Consider the following 14,141-nt stretch of genomic DNA (forward strand, 5'->3'; position numbering starts at 1 on the left):
AATTCCATAGAACTCTGACTATGCCAGACCCATGCTTGCCCATGATCCTGGGCTGACAGAAGGGGGGGGGGGGTGGATTGCGGCATCCAGACTCTGTTGGAGGTGCTGGCTCCATCTCTTTCTCACCCTCCCTCCCTCTTTTTCACTCTTGGGATAAATAAATAGATAAGCATCAAAAAATGTGGGGATTGAATAATGGTACAGCAGTAAAATGTGATTCTCTGTGAGGGTGACCCACATGGAAAGGGTCTTGGTTTATGGTCAGAGACCTCCCTGAGTATGGTGCCACATGCATACCCATGACGTGGGGCTGGCTGAGGCTGTAGGTGGATTGTGGCACCAAGACCCTGTCAGGAATTGTCTCTCTGTCTCTCTTGCTCATGGAGGAAGTAAACAAATTTATGTATATTTGCTGTTTCTTGTATTGTGCAGAAGTAAATATAGGGAGTAAGAAACTAGAGACTGCACATTAGAGGAATATGTGTTTGATCGAAGAGAATTAATTATGCTGAATATTTGTCTCTTTCTTGTTTTAAAATAAAGGAGGAAATGTATGTAGAGCTGATGAGTTCCTTTGCAATAATTCACTTTGCAAACTACATTTCTGGGTGTGTGACGGAGAGGACGACTGTGGAGACAACTCTGATGAAGCTCCTGATATGTGTGGTACGGAATTTCACATGGTTCTAGACTGTACTCTCATTTCCGGATCTAATCACTGAAGTGGTGAGGTGTACCAAAAACCCCTTCCTTGGGTTTGGTTCAAAAGAGTAACTGCTTGCAGCTTTTGTTTAGATAATAAAGAGTATGCTATTTAAAGTTTATGACTTATGGACAGCCCTCCCAAATGTAAACTTGCATATGTCAACACTATTAAAAAGGCAGATTATGGTATGTGTGGGAGGATTTAGAGACTTTTGAAGTGATAAAGGTTCATGTGAGGATTTTCAGTTTGTATTAAATCAATATTTTAGGCTAAAAATATTTTTGACAAATAAGTAAATGAAACAAATATAAATAATAAATTTATGTAGTTCTACAAGTCACCTACTATTGCAGTTGTTCAGAAAATAATAGGTATATATTTATTTACAGGTTTTAGGCAGAGAACAGGAAAAAGGAGTTATTCAATACTTAAATCTGAAAATAACAACAAAAATTATTCTCGAAATCATTACTTTTGACAGACATTTGTCAGGTGTAGGTTTATGCAACCAATAAATCTAAATGTACAGTTTAAGATCGCCAAAATGAAAGTTTACTTGAATCATTATAAACTTTTCATAGTCCACCTTTTCATTCTTTTTACCTTATCTCAGCAAGTAAGTTAATGTCATCTTTAAGGGGAAAGATACTACCACCTCATTTATAATGAAATAGGAGAAGAAATGGATTAGAGAAAATACAGCATGAGTGTATATACTTAAGTCGTTTATTCCATTTGGTGAATCAAGGTAAATCAATATTCTTTCATGAATGATGACATTTGACTACTTATTTTACAGTTGAAAAATTACAAAACAAGAAAATAATTTTATTTTTAAATGGGCTTAAAAGTTGAAAAGAGCAATGCCTTAGGATAGTTTTTATTTTTTCTATAAGTAAAATCAATGAACAGTGTAGCTAAGGCGTGCTCACCAGAGAAAGACAGAGACAGTAAGAGGGAAAGTGAGAAATCAACCCCCCCCCCAACCACCACCACCATGAGAAATGGCAATGCCACAGTCCCATCTCCTTCATTCTTCTCCCAGGATCTTGGGTATACACACACACATGCCCAGTGTGATTTTCAAATCACTGGGTCCAGAACTTAAACCTCAGTCTGTCATGGGAGAGTCCAGTGACATAACTGTAATGTCATCTGCTGGCCCCCTGATTTCAGTTTTCTTTACATAATCTTAAAATAGACTCTAGTGAATCACCAGAGATTGTATTATTTCTGGATCATAATGTCTCAAAATAGAGCAGCTTGTCTATGACTATTCCCCTCCAGAACCCTTTGGTTTTTTTTTTTTTTTTCATTTTTTTTTTTATTTTTAGGTTTTTGCCATGGGCATGTGTGCTTGTCAGAGAGAAAGACAGAGAGAGGGGAAGTAAGAAATCATCCCCCAGGGGCATGTGGACATACCACAATCCCTTCTCCATTGTTCTCTTGGGATTTTGAGCATACATGCCCAGAACAATTTTCAAGTCATTGGACCAAGGCTCAAACTGGGTTGGCCATGTGGGTCCAGCACCTTAACCAACATGCCTCCTGCTTTCCCAGAATCTATTTTTTTTTTTCAGAGAGATTTTTGCTATAGGGTACGTGCATTCGCCAGAGAGATAGAGAGAGAGAAAGTGAGAAATAACCCCCGGGGGGATAGCCACACCACAGTCCTTTCTCCTCTATTTTCCTCTTGGGATATTGGGGACACACATGCATGCACCTGGTATGAGTTTTAAGACACTGGATCTGGGACTCGAACTGCAGTCGACTATGTGGGAGACCAGCGACGTAAACATTATGTCATCTGCTGGTCCCCAGAACCTATTATTTTTATATGTTTTCTTTTTTCATTTTCTGTTCCAATTAACCAGAAAACTGAGTGAATTAAGAAATGTCTGGTAATTAATTCACAGTATAGGGCTCCAGAGTCATACCCTCAGGGATACTTCTAGGGCCAGAAAGTGATTCTTTAGGGCTTTCCACCCAGGACAGCTGGAAAAAAATTATAAAATTCAGTTTGATTATGAAATATTTTGCATTCCTCTCAGTCAGCAATATCAACATTGATTCAAGCTATTATGTCCAGAGACTGTGCTAAGTCATTGGGATTAAAAAGAGTAACACGTAGTTCTTTTTGACAAGGTCTTATTTTGGCTCGACAAACAGCTATAATTTGTATACATTTAATTTCAAGCAATGATTGAATTCATTAAAAGATATAGACAAGAAAAAGAGGGATAAAGCAAACTCTGCTTAAAGAGTTATTTAGAAAGCTAAAATTCTGAAGACGATAGGCTAAAGGGCAACATAGGCAATATGAATATCATTAGGGAAAAATATATTATTAGTTCAATAAATATTGGTTAAGGTGGAGACCAATTAATTTGATTATAGAATGGTGAGAGAAACAGTCAGAAACTTGATCACAAAGGGTTTAGAATCTAGTGGAATGCATACAGTTGATTACAAAAACTTATAAACTATGATATATGTTATGAAGAAAAAATACAGTAATCTATAAGAAAGACTATGGAGAAGAGGTATTGTATTCAACCTTGGCATATAAGAAAGTAGTTAAATGGGCTTCAAGGTGTGGCAAAGGGGTGAGGCAATGTTGTAGATGGAGAAAAAAAGAAAGAAAGCAAAAAGGAAGAAAGAAAGAAGGAAAAAAGAGAAAGAAGGAAAAAAAGAAAAAGAAGGAAAAAAGAGAGAGAAAGGAAGAAGAAAGAAAGAGGTGAATAAGATATTGAGGAATTTCTCATGTTTTCTTCCTTTTATTGATTTATTTATGTTTTATTATTTATTTACAAAGTTGCCTAGAGTGTGTGATCTCCCCAGAGACATCAAGAGAGACAGGGAGAGGAAGAGAGCATTCCCCAATCGAATGTTCTCACGCTGCAGTCTTTTCTCATCCATTTCTTCATCCCATCAGGATTTTGGACAAATGTGAACAGTGTGTTTTTCAAGCCACTTGGGCCAGGATTCCAACAGCAGTGGACTATATGGGATCTGGCACCCTTAATCACCAAGCAATGGGGCCAGCCCCAAATTTGCCACCTTTTTATTTCTACTTTTTTGTGTGTAGTAGGAAATTCTCTTAGGAAGAATGTGGAAGTTTGGTCTAGGGAGGTTTGGAAAGAATTTGTATTTGAATTACTATTATAAAAATTAGGATAACAACATAGCTGAAGTTATCAATAGACTTTTCAGTAGTACTGATATTCATATGTGGCAGCATAGTATCAGTTAGAATTCTAGCATGTTCATCTGCAATATTTCTGGCCTTCTCAGATTCTTATATTGGGAGGGCAAAGGGTTTTGTTCATCTATTGTCTCTAATAACTAAAATGAGAAAGAAAGTGAGTTTATAAAAGGGTACTCATTAATATAAGAGTTTCTGACATATCTAATATCTAATAAATGTCAGTAGAGTCAGATGTAAAGCACAGAAGATATTGGCTCATGTGTTGATAGAAAATGTAGATATATCAACGGGCTGGAATTTCAGATAATGCTGAAGGGTTATAATGAAAGTGGTTGAATTAAAGATCTTGAAAGACAGGAGGAGATTGTGCTCAGAATTTCAGGTATTAAAATTAATGATTTTATAAATAAAGCAATTGTAGGAAATAGCAAATCCAAGCTGCAAGTTCCTTTATTAGTGTTCTTATCTGCAAGGCACAGAAACTGGATGGATCAAGAAAAAAAATGTGTTAAAATACTCTGATGTCAACAACCTTGAGGAGAGTGTTGGCTTCAATGGATTAGAGTAAAAGATATTGGATGTAAGAAACTTAAGAAGCTAAGAAGCTCAGTCTCTGGTTGGTTTGCTCATGCAAATTTTCAGGTCATTTAGGATAATAGAATTAATTTGAATGAAGAGAAAAGAAAAAGGGTTATGAAAAAGTTTCTACAGCCTTCAGTAAACTGAGAAAGAGATGTTTTCAAGGCTGATAAGAAAATACCAATGATATAGAGATATAACCAAATACCTGGCCATCAGAATAGCAGTATTTACTTTTAGTTTGCTTTAAATAAATATAATGTGAAGGATCATCCTGTGGCATGATGATTAAGGCGACTGTATTCCCCAAATCTGAGTCCATGGCTCCAGTCCCAGACCTGGTAGTTTGAAAAACACACCTGGCACGTATGCATACATGAGTGTGACCAAAATTTAGAAAGAGGAAGAGGGGATGGGAAGGAAAGGATTGTGATATGACCATTCTCCATGAGATGTGCTTCCTCTCTCTCTCTCTCTAACTGCCCCCTCTGACAATTGAGAAATAAATGGGATTTGAATATATGGTAATGGATTTGGGAGCTGTGGAAGGAAACTCACCCAGACATCTTCAAACATGAGATAATATGAGGTTTGAGCAAATTAGAGATATTTCTAAAAGATCAAAAGGGAAAGAAGTATGCTTGGAGAAAGAATCAGATTTTAACTAAGGCAATGATGTTAGGAAAAGTGTGTGGAATATTGAAGGAATTATAATAAGGTGATACTGCTATAATATTCAGAGGGACAAGGTTTGAGTCCCTTGGGGTAGCTTGGCCAAGGTAATGACAAGTCTATTAGGTAATGCTAAGTATCTTGAATTATATTCTGAAGTCTGTGGATAACTACACAAGAGATGATCAGATTAATCTGATTGATCGTTCTCAAGGCTTTTTGAGGATCTGAGTGTAGGTAATGAAACTGGAGACATTCAGGCTTTCTCTCTGCAGGAATTAAGACCTGAACTAATCTGATTGTAACTTGTAGGGGTGTACAGAAGAGGGCAAGTTTGGGGACCATATCAAAAAAACCTGGTGACTACTCAGAGTTGACGATCAATGAGAGGAATGGCTTTAAAATAGTTCTGACTATGATGTGCCACCAACAACCACGGAAACTAGGCAAAGCTCAAGGTTGAGAAGAATGTAGTCGGGGAACATGATAAAAATTTGAGCAGTAAACTTGCCCAGTGTAAAATTCCTGTGAAAGTTTACTGTAATGAATTTTGAGATGACAAAACTAGAAAAAAAATATTAAAAGTCTTGGGGATATAGTAGCAAGTAATTCAATGAGAATGAAAGAGAATATACAAGCAAAGAATTCACCAGGGACCAAGAACAGAGAATTCCTGCAGAATTCCTTATGTAGGAGGAAGATTAATCAGCAATCTTCCCTGATTTAAGGACGGAAGTCTTTAAATAATGACAGAAGGAACAAACATAAAATTCTCTGGCTTTCATTCTTGTCTCATTAAGTCTTATACATGTACATGTGCACATGTACACACACACATACACACACACAGAAACATACATATGCAAAATGAATAACCAAGTTTACAAATATTCCTTCTAATATATATCTAACTTTTTGCTTACAGAGACAGAGAGTGAGAAACTGAGCTATAATATTGTTGGGATACACACACACACATATGTATATACATATATAAATATATGCATATAGACATATAGACATATTACAGTTATTGTTTTAACACCAAATGGCCTACTTTCAATTTTAAGCCTGTAGCATATGTTCAAGCTCTATACCATGAGGGATCGCTAAGTATCCTGCCATGTTGCTTGAATTGTAGGCATAAATTAATTTAATACATCAAGTCAAGTCAGGTCAGAGGAAGCTTCTGGAAAGAAGGCCATGAAGTTTGGCTCTTTTTTTTCCCACTTCAATCAAGATCCTCAGTCAGGCACTTTTTCTGGAATGAATAAAAATAGCTAGGATCATAAGTATCTATTAGCATGCATTTTTCTAGAATATGCTATAGGTAGTTTTTACAACAAAGCTAGATTACAAATTGGAAAAGAAAGAAGGAAAAAAAAAAAAAAGAAAAGAAAAGAGGGAAGGAAGACAAGCAAAGACTGTATACCCAAAGGAGCGTCTTTGGTTTTTGTCTCTTTTTTATTTCAGTCAAATTTCTCTGCCCACCCACAAGACCTCACGGCTGCAGAAATAACAGAATATGCCTGCAGTCTGAGCAAATGTGCAATGGGATTGATGACTGCGGGGACAACTCAGATGAAGATCACTGTAGTGGTAAATCCCTCTAATGTGAAGTAATTGATTCAGTGACAGCTACAAGATAATATAATGATTTTAAGGATCAAAAATTTTTTTCTTTTTAATTTCCATGTGGCATGTCTAAGGGTGTTTTTTTTCAGGCACTTGATCTTCTGACAGGGTATGAAAATAATCCATTAATATTTCACTTGCATAGTAGAGCTAGGAGGTTTTATCCACAGTTCCCACTGGGTATTTTATTTCAGAAAATATGAATTGCATGAGAAAAACAGCATAGTGCTTTAAAAATGTTCTTTGTTAAAAGAGTTCTTTCAGGGGAGAGGGTTTAGGTAGATTGTTTGCATCTGTGCACAATCCCCTTTTCACAATTTTGAGATTCAAAAAGCTCCTAAAAGGAAGAGTTTTAAGTATGCAACAAAATCATCTACAGATAAAACCAACCTAAATGCATTTGAAGCAATTTGTATCACTTCTAAAAATATAAAATCCCACTTGGGTGAAATATTCAAATATTTTCCTTTGTAAATAAGGTGTGATTGACTATGAAGCAAACACTGTCAGCTTTCTAAAATCCAAAGATTTCAGAACTTTTTTATTTGATCTTAAGAGTTTTAAATATAAGCTTGTGGTGGATCCATTTTTTAAAAAAAATAACAGTAAAATATTTATCATATCTGCTCAATAAATTTGTTTTGAATCTGTGAGAAACTAACATTTTAAAAATGATTTGATAGGTAAACTTACATATAAAGCAAGCCCTTGTAAAAAGGATGAGTTTGCTTGCAGTAATAAAAAATGTATCCCCATGGACCTCCAGTGCGACCGACTTGATGACTGTGGAGATGGCTCAGATGAGCAAGGCTGCAGAATAAGTGAGTTTGTTTTCTATAAATGCATCACACTCAAGTCTAATGTGTGATTAAACATGATTAAAATGTTATTAACTGTGGGGGAAAAAGATTTCTTTTCAATATATACTTACGTTATACCCCTTTTTACCTTTGCCAAAGCAACCTAGACTATCACTTAAATTAATTTCAGAAAGTCTGAGATGTTAATGGTTGACTTTGCAATAAATATCCTTGTTCAAACTAAAACCGAGAACCCAAATACACACTTTGATGTCAGGAGAGCTATCTATATCCCTTCATATTGTATTTTCTGAAATATAAATTGAGCATTTTTGATTTCCGCCAGCAGTGATAGTGGGTAGAATGATGGTAATGGCCTTATTCAAAGTAAAAACTTTTTGATCCATTGCTGGATTATTCTTTGAGAAGATATCAATACTTTCTTCATTTAGAGTGCTAGAATACTTGAGTTACTAAATCATGATTGCTAATAATTTTGTGTTTAACTTTTGTTTGATATTTGATATTTTATATTAAAGAAAAATAATAAGATTTATGATCTTAAGTTTAGATTGCTCACAAAAGCTACAAAATGCTTTCTACTTCTGGATCATTTGTTTTTTCTCATTTGCGTATATTATCTAAGTTATTTCTCACTGAGTGATAAAGTGATGCTCAGAGGATATGGCTACATATATCTTGACCATGATATCATTCCACTGGTATAGTTTAAATTAATTATAAAATATTTAACAGATGTTGGAGATTAAATGGTTATAATTCTAATAATTTAAGCTTTCTTTTTTATAACATTATTTATTTAATTAATTATTATTTTAAAATTTGCTATGGTACCTATATACTCACCAGATAGAAACAGAGATAGACAGAGGGAAAATGAGAAAGCAAGTTACCAGGTCTAGGACTTGAACTGTCATTGGCTATGTGAGAGTCCAGCACCTAAACCACATGCTACCTTCTGGCTCTAAGTTCATGTATTTCTTAAAAATGTGACTTGGTTAAACAACTTATAGATAATAACAATGTTATCCCTGTAATAATGCCTTATGTATTTGCATTTGATGTTTCCCAAAATGGGAGATAAACCAATGTAATTACAACTGGTATGCGGAAATTGCAAATAACTCTTAGTCTGCCCTAATGGCATTGAACACTCAAATGCTACACCTTAAAAATGCGTCCAGAGTAGAAAGAAGGAAAAGGAGCTGATGTAGGCTGCCTACTTGAATAATATGGTAATACCCTTGATTGAGTTCATGAATATGAAGTTTAGATTTGTAGTAAATGCACATATCTCTAGGCAGCTTGTTTTGGTTCTTAGAAAAGGATGTAGTACTTATATAGGGTGCCATTATAAAGATAGCCTGTCATTAGAATCATTTACTCTTGACTTGCTTTGAGAAGGTAGCCTAGTTTGTAAATGTCAGCTGTTGGCAGCTTGGTCTTAACTATATTTAATGTAAATGAGCTCAGTCTTTATTAACTTCTATGCTGTTATAAGAAGTGAAGGCTTATATAAAGACCATGATCTTAGACATTCAAAAAGAGTTATCTATGGAATAATAAATAACATTTAAAAATTTTAGAAGACTAAACTCCTACTTCAGGAATTAGAATTATATTAGTTTTGATCATATTTTTAAATCCTAGCTCCCACTGAATATACCTGTGAAGATAATGTGAATCCATGTGGAGATGATGCATATTGTAATCAAATAAAAACATCTGTTTTCTGTCGCTGTAAGCCTGGATTTCAGAGAAACATGAAAAACAGACAATGTGAAGGTAGAGTACATTTCCTTAACAGCTTGCTCTTAAATCTTTGGGTTACAAAAGAATCCCAAGGCTGCTAAATTGTGAGATGACAGGGGACTGATTCACATCAAAACGGTGTGTATCTACAGGATACCATTTCATTTATGAGAGTGAAAGTCTCTGGGGTCAAGAGTCTGTTTGCTTCTACAGCTAAGCTAAACATTTCTGAGCTATCCGGCCTTTTCTATAGAAAATACAGACCTGCAGGAATTTCAATTGTATTGTCACAATTCTGTTTTGAAATGCAAATAACAAAATTACTAGTTCAGGAACTATTAGAGGAGTGGACTGACTTCATGAAAGAATATGTTTATGATGACCCATTTCTCAAGTGTGGCATTCACAGTACTGCAATAGGTAATGCACATATAGAGAATTGTGAGCTTTTGTCCACATACCATGGTGTAAATAGTGCTTTTTATTACTATAATCTGTCTTTCAAAATTCAAAGTGAGTATGTAAATAAATCTTTGTCAAATTATTTGAGATCATTCAAAAATTGAGCATGTAGGATAGACAGAATTTCATAAGTATAATTCGCATCAGGACTTGAACTATAGAACCATGAAATATAGACCCATGTGCACTTTTTACAAGTTTCTCTAATAAAACTGATATTCATGTTTACCTATTATTGTGATTAACACCAAACCTAAAATATCTAAAACTGCTTTATGCAAGGTTAATTCAAGTCTTAAAATGTTTTCACTCGTCAGTGTGTTTCTACACTGTTTATAATATTCTTGGATAAAGTAAAATTATTTTACATTAAGCCAATCAAAAGAAATTATTGAAATAAATTAATTATACTCCCTCTGAAAGGGGAAGAAGGGCTGCTATATCATGTAAGACTTGCATGCTTAGTTGTGTTATTCAAGGCATTTCTCTGTAAACATGGGACACTGAAAGCCAACAATCTAAATTTTCTCTGTTTTAATAAAAATTCATTATTTCTCAAAACTGCAGCACTTTTATTCAGCAAACCCTTTTTTTTTTTTTTTTTTTTTTGCAATTGGGTGTGTGAACTTGCCAGAAAAACAGAGAGAGACAGAAAGACAGAAAATGAGAAATCACCACCCAGAAGGGAAGACCACGCTGCAATCCCTCTCCTCCATTCTCCTCTCGGGATCTTGGGCACGCACGCACACGCACCCAGCATGAGTTTAAGCCACCAGGTCCGGGACTCAAACAATGTTCAACTACATGGGAATCCAGTGACATAGCCATTACATTAACTGCTGGTCCCTCAGCAAACACTTTCTATCAAGAACATTAACACACATACACAGAATCTTAAGATTTTAATTCTAGGGAACCAGCAGTTAGTGTAATGGCTATGTCGCTGGACTCCCACATAGTCAACCATGGTTCATGTGCCGGACCCGGTAGCTTAAAACTCACGCTGGGCGTGTGTGCGTGCGTGCCCAAGATCCCGAGAGGAGAATGGAGGAGAAGGGACTGTGGCATGACCATCTCCCCTGAGGGGTGATTTCTTGCTTTCTGTCTCTCTGTCTCTCTCTGTTTGTCTGACGAGTGTATGCACCCTATAGCGTAAACCTCTCCAAAAAAAAAATAATAATTTAATTCTAATAACATTAATTGTGAAAAATGAAATGGGCTGTTTACTGTATGTACTTAATAATGTAGAAATTTTATTCTCAAAATTTTATTTATTGTAAATTATACTAAATAACAAATGTAACCTGCAAATTACAATTTTATTTGGCTACGGATCCAGCCTTTTATATGGCTTTGTTGTCCAAATGAGTAACTTTTGAAGTCTAATAAAATTGATATCATTATTTAATACGTTAAGTTTTGGGTTTTTTTTTGTTTTTTTTTGAGAAAGGTTTTTACTATAGAGCGTGTGCGCTCGCCAGACAGACAGAGAGACGGAGAGATAGAAAGGAGAAATCACTCCCCGGGGGGATGGCCACCCCGCATTCCCTTCTCCTCCATTCTCCTCTCGGGATCTTGGGCACACACGCACATGCGCCTAGTGTGAGTTTAAGTCCGGGACTTGAACCATGGTAGACTACGTGGGAGTCCAGCGACATAGCCATTACGCTAACTGCTGGTCCCAATACGTTAAGTTTTGATAGTGAAGAAGGCAGTTTTGTCTTGGGGGAAAGACAGTACCTGGATTTTGTAATCTAAATAATTTAAATTTGTTTGTGTCCATTATTTACATATCACTCTGAAAATGCATGGAAAAAATAGTTTTTGATGTTAAAATTCAAACAGTTCAATAGAGGCGTCTAAAGGGACAAAAACCAAAAGTCAGGGCTGAGAAAGATAGACAAGAATTAGCAGTTGCCGAGTGTCAGACTGTTCTGAGTACAGGGCTGAATGGGATTCAGCCCTTCTCTTAGAAAGTGCACACTGCAAGGCCTCAGCCAAGAGATGAGGAGAAAATCATAATTCTGGCAACTCTGGGTGTGTGAGAGAGCCGAGATCTTACCCAATCATGCCAACCTTTGCCTATTTTGATTCATATGAAAGAAAAAGCCATGTAACAAATATCTTCCTGTTTAGAGTACAAGAGTTAAACAAATCAGAAATATTTTTTGTAATTCTAACAGTTATATGCTGATAAGATACATATTATTTTGTCCTTGCATACTATTGACTAAAAGTGAACACACTTTTCAATATCTCTTTACACTACACTTCAATTAAACATTGACATGAGTTGTTGTGAGAATTCTTAAGTTCTCCTTGGGCCAGTTATTATAATGTAAACAACAGAATCAGAAAACTGGAGCCTAAGCCATGGCTTTATCATTTAGAAGTGTCACTGGGAATGTCCTTATCTCTATCATTGAGCCCTTAGAACATTGTTTAGAGCTAGCTAAAAAATAAGGATTACTGCTGTGCTGATCCTTAAATTTTCTAATTCAAGGGAAGGCTTTATCTTACAGATTTATTACGTAATTAGTACAACTAGAGGTGATAAAAGGGTCATAGAGATCACATTGACTAAATGCAAAAGTAGAAGAGAAAAAGAGAGAGAAAGTAGTTAGCAGTGGAACCACCTGATCTCAAATCTGACTCTGCTGGAGCTTTTAGAATTAGAGGTATGAGCCAAGCTATAGAATATAGCTTGTGATTTCTTGATGTATTGCTTGTGATTTAGATGCATTCGTTTATATATAGGCATATAGGGTTGTTTTGTTTGTTCATTTTTGAATGGGGTAGTTTGCTTAATTCACATAGTCTCAATGCAGCCTTCTTGTTACATAATCACTTTGTATACTTGAACCCAGAAAAATATTAGAGGTGTATCCATATATTTGCTAGTTATTGTGTAAAATATAGCAATAAGAAAGGAAGATGTCATAATTTATCCTCTCAAAGGACTGAGAATCAAGTAGGAGATAAGAATACATGACTACACGTCTGAAATATAGTATGGCCTTAAAGAGAGGAAGAAACACCAGGAGAAAATAGGATGGATCAGTAATCTCATACCTTGGAGGAGACCAAGGAAGACTTTAATTCGGGTGGATTTCAGAGATATGCAGAAAAGGTGCATGTATAACTGGGCAAGAACATTATAGGATGAAGAGCTAACGAATGACATTTGCAAACATAGGGAGGTAGGTAATCTGAAACAGGCTTAAAAGGAAGCCACAAGAGGTCAGTGAGTGAAATATACAAGAAGTTTGAAATGGGCATTTTGAATTTTTTTTTATAGGTTTTTCCTATAGGGCATGTGCGCTCACTAGAAAGACAGAGAGAGAGAGAGAGAGAAAGTGAGATATCACCCCCCCCCCTCCAGGTTGGATGGCCCCACCACAATCCCTTCTCCTCCATCTACTCTTGGAATCTTGGGCATGCGCGCACACGCACCTGGCATGAGTTTAAGTCACCAGGTCTGGGACTCCAACTGCAGTCGACTACATGGTAGTCTAGCAGCCATTATGCCATCTGCTGGTCCTGAAACAGATATTTTGATTTTTTAAAAAAGAGTTAACAGAAATGAGGTAGAAATAATCTATATATTTTTATAGTGAAACTATTGTGAAGAAATTTTATGGCATACAGACTATAATACACGAAGTCACAGACTGAAGCTTTGAAAAGACAGTGAAATAACTAGAAATAAAGTGTTAAACAAATAATGTAATTGTAATCTTTTGAAAATTGGGAAGAATGGAAATGTAAATTGGGATATAGTGATGCTATTTTGAGCTCTTTTTTTCTAGACCTTAATGAGTGTTTGGTATTTGGCACATGTTCCCACCAATGCATTAATATGAAAGGATCATATAAATGTGTGTGTGATCGGAATTTTCAAGAAAGAAACAACACCTGCATAGCAAAAGGTAAGGTAATAACCATATTGCAGGTGCTATTAGAATTTTATTATTAATCTTTTGGTGATAATGTTTCATATTGCATTTTATCAATAGTGTCTCACCAGAAAATATGAAATAAATAATTTTCTGATGCTGATCATCTTGCCCAGTTGGCTTGGTATCACTCTTAGTTTAATCTGTAATAAGTTATAGAATTGACTACCAAACATGCATTACTGCTAAAATCACTTTGTATTTGAAATGTGTCAAAAGGGATGAAAGTTAAAAAGCCAGTGTAATAGAATAAAGGGTCATTCTTTATGTCTACTCTCAGCATATATAAAAAATTACTACATTTCTGGCATAAAACTTAATAGTTAAAGGTTAGCATTTAAAGTAGAATG

The 14,141-nt window shown here is 35.6% G+C and overlaps 1 protein-coding gene across 1 annotated transcript in view; it reads left to right on the plus strand.

Moving 5' to 3' along the window:
- The window catches only part of LRP1B (LDL receptor related protein 1B), a 1,871,701-nt gene that overhangs the window by 1,728,637 nt on the left and 128,923 nt on the right, over nt 1-14,141 (plus strand). The window contains exons 77-80 of the mRNA XM_027765590.1: nt 6,639-6,764; nt 7,484-7,621; nt 9,272-9,406; nt 13,645-13,764. Coding sequence (XP_027621391.1) covers nt 6,639-6,764; nt 7,484-7,621; nt 9,272-9,406; nt 13,645-13,764 — 519 coding nt within the window. The remainder of the gene's footprint in view (nt 1-6,638; nt 6,765-7,483; nt 7,622-9,271; nt 9,407-13,644; nt 13,765-14,141) is intronic.

The sequence above is a fragment of the Tupaia chinensis genome, unplaced genomic scaffold, assembly GCF_000334495.1.
Source record: "Tupaia chinensis unplaced genomic scaffold, TupChi_1.0 Scaffold138757_1, whole genome shotgun sequence".
Taxonomy (NCBI): Eukaryota; Metazoa; Chordata; class Mammalia; order Scandentia; family Tupaiidae; genus Tupaia; species Tupaia belangeri.